The following is a 6,768-nucleotide window of genomic DNA, read 5'->3' as shown; positions in this document are numbered from 1 at the left end:
TGTCCTCTTTGCAAGCATCACAAAAAGCATTTTAAAAATCGACTTTTTTTCACAATTTTATAAAATAGTGTTGTATTTAACACGGCTAAGCAGAATTGATGCAGAATGTTGCAGTAGTCAGTGATTGCATCCAAACGAAATGTTTATTTTACGGTCAACAGTCGTCGTCGCGTGAGTGTAAGCATAACATACAGTGTGTGGCTGAAAAATCATAGTGGAAAGCTACAGTTTTACTCCAAGACACTAATCACACAAAACGAATTTAATGTTGCACGACAATCGTCAAGAATATGTAGACTAAGCTTGCACACTAATCAAGTAAAATGTATGTAGGCTTGTGCTACCGTACCGCAGTATATATAAAGTTTCACGCCTACAATAGAACAACATATGTAAAGTCAAAATTGTAATAAAAACAATCACTTTTACTGATTTTTCTTCAAACTAGCTTGAAAGGTGTATCGTAGGTTTAGTGTTTGCTTTAGTATTCCCTATATGAAGGGATGTCATTTGACGTTCGAAAAGGCTGCACTCTCTTCGGCTTCAAATCTTGGTATTGTTCTCTGTCATCGGGAAGCCCCACACACTGCACCTTGCTTCTGCAGACAACTGTAAAGAAAGGAAGACCTGGCTGTAACAGGACAATTTTTGACAAAAATCAAGTTTTAGAATTAAGGACAATTGTTTATTTTTCTTGATGAAAAAGAAGGATAATAAAAAATTGCAGTTGTTTAGATCTGATTTTTTCTGTAAGTTTCGAGGCGTGTGTCGCCTCAAGTCACAGTATATATCCGAACAACACTTTGCGCCATGACATTCTGTATATTTAGTACACTTTTGTATAGGGGAAGGCGGGGCAAGTTGTGCAACGGGGCAAGTTGTGCAAGTCCCTGTTTGAAAGGAAATAAAGAACGTAATGAATGTTTATCGCCATTGTTATATTCTACCCATAATGCCTTTAAAGCACGTGAATCGCAGTTATCATTTTTTTGGGCAGGTTAGGCGTGATCAACAACATAAGGTGTTTAGGTCTTAGGATCTAAAATCGGATGCAAACAAAATTTTGATTTTTTGGATGCATAGTACTGTAGAACTAGTCAAACTTTAGCAGTATGGGTCAGTAGACATAAGATGTACTTGTATTTTCGCAGTTAAAATTTTTTCGTACACTTGCTAGTTTTTTTGAAATTTTCTGTTCTTTGAAAAAAGTGTGAATGGGGCAAGTTGAGCAATTGATGACGGGGCAAGTTGTGCAACTGCACAACATTATTTGTTTTTTATTGAACTCAAGTTGACGAATGGTTTCAGATCAGATTAAAGCTAGATCTAATTTTTAACTTCCCGGAAGCTTCACTAGGGGCTAGAATCTAGGGTGATGGGGTGTTCACTCCCCCCCCACACACACACACTTGAATGGAGGGTGATTAATACAAAATTACCCTCCCCTCTCATTTGGCACATTGCTTGACTGAAAATCACCCTCTCCTAATTCAGAAAGTGATCCTAGGCCCCGGCTTCAACAACAATGTATTTATTTTTACCTACTTTTTTTTTACAGAGAATTGAATTTTTGTAAATTTTTGAGTGCCTCAAATTTTTTTTGACTTTGCTGAAAGGATATGTAAACCGCCTTTGTTAATTGCCTATTAGCCATTTTTACATAGTTTCAAAGTTTGGAAAAGTTTAGTCGATGTAAAAATAGCTGATTTGTTACAATTGTTTGTGTTTTTGCTGGCCGTAATATGTTCCTTAATTTTCCCCTAGTGTTGCTCAACTTACCCCATGGGCCCATGGTGCTGCACAACTTGCCCGGAAAAATAATCCGGGGCATGTTGTACAATCGTTACTTAAACTCGAATACAGTGCAAAATAATAAACAAAACCAACCAGTTTTTGTCTTAAAACTAGGCTTATTAGCATGTGTTTGAAATGCAATACTTGAGTCTTCGAAAAAGTTAGTGAAATAAAAAAAAATTGGATTTTAAAAAAACCTGCTCAACTTTTCCCGCCTTCCCCTACTGTAGCCTAGGCTGCCTTATTTTGTCACATTAATTTATTTAGAACATTGAATTTTAGAAACTGTTTTGGAGTTCAAATATTTTTTGTGTTTAGACCAAGTATAAGTTTTATTTTGGGATTTTGTATCAAAAATACAGCAGTAGGGGATTCCACTATGATTACAAACCATTTAGTTCTTTTTTACGTTGTTTCAAAGTCGGTAAACGTACAATCAATGTAAAAAAAACGGTTTCTTGGTTATTTCTTACTTCCAGAACATATAACAAACGTTTTTAAATGTTAGAATTTTGTATAAGATGTCTTTACCTCCATTCTACCGTTTGGTTACATTCCGCCTATAGGCAGCTTACTAGGTTTTGGTTTGTGGTTAGCAGACCATCAACATATCATCATGGTGATCGATTTTCTGTTACATTTGCTGACTAAAATTTTTAGAAAAAGGGTTTACAGATATTCTTAACAAACCTAAACTTAACTAGCAAAATTTTTAGTCTTCAACGTTGAATAAATGTAAAAAGAGGATTTGGCTAACTGGAAAATGGTGCATTAGGTCTACAGTGTTTTGTTATTGCAACCTTAAAAATCAATGTAGTTGCATTGTGATAGGCTTGACTGTTAGTAAAGACATAATAGTGAAGACTTGTCTTGCACAGAAATGCCTTGATGAGCTTGTGCATCACATTTTAGTTGATTTTAGATAACATCCTGATTGAACACTCGATTAGGCAATTTATCATCTTGAAACAAATTTTAAGACAAGCACAAAAATGTTTAAGCAATTAAATTGACAAATTGTGAAATGATCATCTCTTTCATAATTTATATATTGAAGCTGACAGAACCCTTGAAAGCAAACACTTAAAAAACTTTAACTTGACCGTAGTCGTCTATGTTTTTGTAACCAGCCTACTCACAATTTCTAGTGCAGTAGTCGACGCCAAGACAACATTCCTCCAAACCAAGGCCAAACCCTTCTCCTTGCATGAAGACTCGCAAGTGTGACGCAAGGGAATTTTTAATCGCTGGACATAGAAAAGAGTTTTGTGTTGGTGGAAGTTTTGGCCGACATTTCAAGGCGCCATTGTATCCAAATCCACAGCACACTCCAGATTCCAATGCCCTGTCACTTACTTCCGGCAAGCACTGTATTAAAAGTTAAAATCATTGTATTGTTGTATAGAGTGTTCTTGTTCTTCAAAGTAGCCTATGCTAACATCAACATAATTTTTTTATTGAAATAAACCACGTTAAATCAAACGTTCGAACATGAAATCAAATTAAAACAACAGCGACGAAATAACATTCAAATCAGATTAGTTCGGCAGGCCATTGCCCTAAGGAAAGGAGGGCCGTAAGCATTTCTACACCAGCGTATTGTTTTTGTTTGTCGTAGCCTACTTGGCTACCTACACGGTGGGTGAAGATTTTGATTAAGTTGATGGGAAGGCAAGGAAGTCAATCTTTGTGTTTACCTTCAAGCTACTGTTCACAAGCATGAGAGAAAGCAAAGGCTATAGTTGAAGCAGCGCCACTCTGCAATCGACGGCATGCCGTTTAAGTGTCTTGCCAAAGACACAGCCACATGCTCTTGAGCGGTGTCGAACCGGAGGCCTTTAAACGTCGAACCATGGTTGTCACCACTCGGCTATGTAGTTTACATTCAAATAAAGGTTGGTTTGACACCAAATGTGACCTACTGCTTGCCTAGAGGAAGATATGCTAATGTTCATTGGAGCGTGACAAAGTTTGGCGGATAAATAAATGCTGACACGTGTTGCAGCTATCCACCAAATCTTAATAATTCCATCCCAACTGGATATAAGTCAAAACTTTGATAACAGTGTTGTGATGGTAGTGATTGTAACACCTTTGGGATCATAATAACTCAAGAGTAGAGAAAGGGTTAAGGTGGACACGAAGATTAGCGCTTTTAACTGTCCGTCCACTTAGTGTAGGCTACTCTGATTTTTCCAACTACCAATCGTCAGCATCAACCAACTAGGACTGGATAAAATATAAGAAGTTTAGCCTACCTGATGAATTTCATCTTGTAAAACCATTGGAAAAGATTGTTCAAACTTTAATGAGTTTGGCGGCAGACTTGCAGCGGATGAACCCCTTTTTCTTTCCCATTCAGGCATTCCAATGCATTTGCCTAACACGCATGCCTCAGAGAAATTGATGAGTACGAAGAAGACAGTCGCAAAGACAAGTAAATGGAATCTTGAACAAATGGTTCTTAATTTCATTGCAGATGCAGAAGTTGTACGTTGGTTGCAATGGTCAATACAAGTCTTAAAATAACGTTGGAATTAACTAAACCTAATATACTGTAAGTATAAATAGGCCTAAAATTTGCAAAAACAATATGCAATTTGCATAAAATATTTTCAGTCTCTGCAATAAATATAGACTGAGTTAAAATTGCTATTCCGAAAAGAAGTTTTCAAATACTTTTTGTTTGGTTTTGTGGTTGTGCAAACGCATTCCGCTATTCAAATAAATAATCAGACAGAAAAATAAAACTGTTTGGGCACTTATCGACCATACAATACTAAATCAAACCATTTAAAAGTAAAATGTAAATTTCATTCAGAAGACATTTACACCAATAATAAAAATTTGTTGATTAAAAATATGTGATGGAATATCTATGCTTGAAGAAAAAACGGTTAATCAAGGGTGGAAGAACACAGCTAAAGGCTAAACCTGCTTTTAAATTCATTAGCAGGTAAGTAGATTTGTGACTTTCACAGTGTAGATTCAAACGATCTGTTATAGCCTGATGCTGCGGGTTCTTTTTGGCAATATCAAATTACACTAGCTTTCGGAACACAGTTCCCTAGTCATGTGTGACTTTGTTTGGCGAGGTTGGTAATCCAGAGAAAAGAGCCCCTTCTAACCTTAAGTTGTAGTTTGTCTATTCTGTACTAGAAAGTGGGCAATTATATGTTTAGCATGTCAATAATTGCAATAGTAATTAACGAATTCTCAAAAATTTATGCAAAATAAAATCACTTTATATCTGTTGAGACATAAAATGACCTTTTAGTAGCCTATACCTTCTGTATAGTAGGCCCACGTCAAAACGTCTAGCCTACTAGTTGAAATTTGTAACATCGCCTCAGGTATGGATATGGTATTATTTAAATACCACGTCAGCAGCGCAACGACGTAATGTGCAAAAGCAGGAGCTTTTAATCTTGTGACCATTGGGAACATTTCGTGACCTATATAGAGTTACCATATTTTTATCGCCGAAAGAAAGGAAAAATCTTTGATAAAATTTGTGCAGACTACTGCGCAAGAAAAATGAGCGCAACAACATTGTAGCTAATTTTTATGCGCTAAATTGCGGCAATTGCATAAATTCAGTGACAATGAAGTTTTTGCAGAAGAAGCATGAAAAAAAAGTTATCTGATTTAGCTCATTTATCGATGCAGCGGTTGGAAAGCACAGCGGATAAGGTGCTCGCTTTCCAATCATGCGAACCTGGTTCGATTCTGGCTTCAGCTTGTTGAAAAACACCGCTCACCTCTAGCCAGGGTGTAATAAATTGGGTGGTTGAAGTTGCGGAAAGAAAGGCGGCCGAGAAGGAACTGGCCACTTTACTCTCGTTAGTACCGAATGCGTAGTATACAGGGAATCTTATCTTCTCATCCCCTGATGCTTGGATCAAGTATCGGACTCATCTTACCTTTTCTCTATCGTATACTTGGCCATTAGGCTACCTTGACGTTTTTCAAGAGAAATCATCCGCCGATATCATAAAACTGGCTCCACAGACTGCAATAATAATATTTTTCATTCAAACTTCTTTTAATTGTGTAATACGCAAAAAGGGGCATTTGGATATTTTTGAAAGTCTTTGGAGGGAAAAATATTTTTCTTTGAAAAGGTGGGCGTAGGATCAGTGTAAACTTTATTCCCAGATGAAGTTTTTATATTAGACTCATAAAAAACTTGGAGTTTAGTATTCAACCTTAACATCAACTTCAACTAAAAAAGTCAATTGAGTTTGAATTTTCAACTTTTTGAAATCAGAAATTTTGGAGAGAGAGAAAAAAGCTTTGGATTTGCTGAAACAAAAATATTTTTATAAAGAGCGAAAAGAATAAAATAAAAATTTATTGTTGAAAACGTAATAGTAAATGTTCAAGACTGATAAACAAAGAATCGTTTTCTGACAGACAGCCTGTCACAATTCTTCTTTTTCTTCTTCTATTAATTTGACTCGAGTGATTAATTTAACTCGAGTGAAAGTAAAAGCTTTTCCAAGGTAAATTTTCTCGACAAAAAGTTGAAATTGATGGAATATCACTAAACTTGAAATTGAAAAAAAAACAAAAACACTTTTTAAACTAAAACTTAAATAAAAATCTTTCACTTTTCTGGCTTGGTGGATAGAGAGAGTTTGAAAATTAGCCTCAATAAGCTTAAGCTTAGTTCAAATACGCCCGGTGGTTGAAGATTTAGATTGAGAGGACGGGAAGACTAGGAAGCCGATCTTCATATCCACTTTTAGGCATGCCTTTATGTGTCTTGCCAAAGACACAGCCGCATGTTCTTAAGAGGTGTCGAACTGGCCTTTTTTCAAGTGCTCGACCAAGGTTCTCATCACTCAGCTGTGGAGGCAGCCGACTATAAGGTGTAGCCTAACCACACTCAGCTGTGGAGGCAGCCGACTATAAGGTGTAGCCTAACCATGTTAGTCTATAGCGCACCTGTCGACAGCTAGTGGTTTGGTT

General features: G+C 36.5%; 1 protein-coding gene across 1 annotated transcript; it reads right to left on the bottom strand.

Moving 5' to 3' along the window:
• Positions 1–207: 207 nt before the first annotated feature.
• Positions 208–4,281, bottom strand: LOC145776614 (uncharacterized). Its single transcript, XM_082587845.1, has 3 exons — positions 4,053–4,281; positions 2,934–3,162; positions 208–609 (listed from the first exon to the last, which is right to left on the bottom strand). Exons 1-3 carry the CDS (start codon positions 4,266–4,268, stop codon positions 482–484), a joined length of 573 nt encoding a protein of 190 aa, XP_082443971.1. The 5' UTR covers positions 4,269–4,281; the 3' UTR covers positions 208–481.
• Positions 4,282–6,768: the final 2,487 nt, after the last annotated feature.

This window comes from Aplidium turbinatum, chromosome 9 (genome assembly GCF_918807975.1).
Source record: "Aplidium turbinatum chromosome 9, kaAplTurb1.1, whole genome shotgun sequence".
Classification (NCBI taxonomy): Eukaryota; Metazoa; Chordata; class Ascidiacea; order Aplousobranchia; family Polyclinidae; genus Aplidium; species Aplidium turbinatum.
The sequence above is the reverse complement of the archived record's forward strand: the minus strand, read 5'-3'. Positions and strand labels throughout refer to the sequence as shown.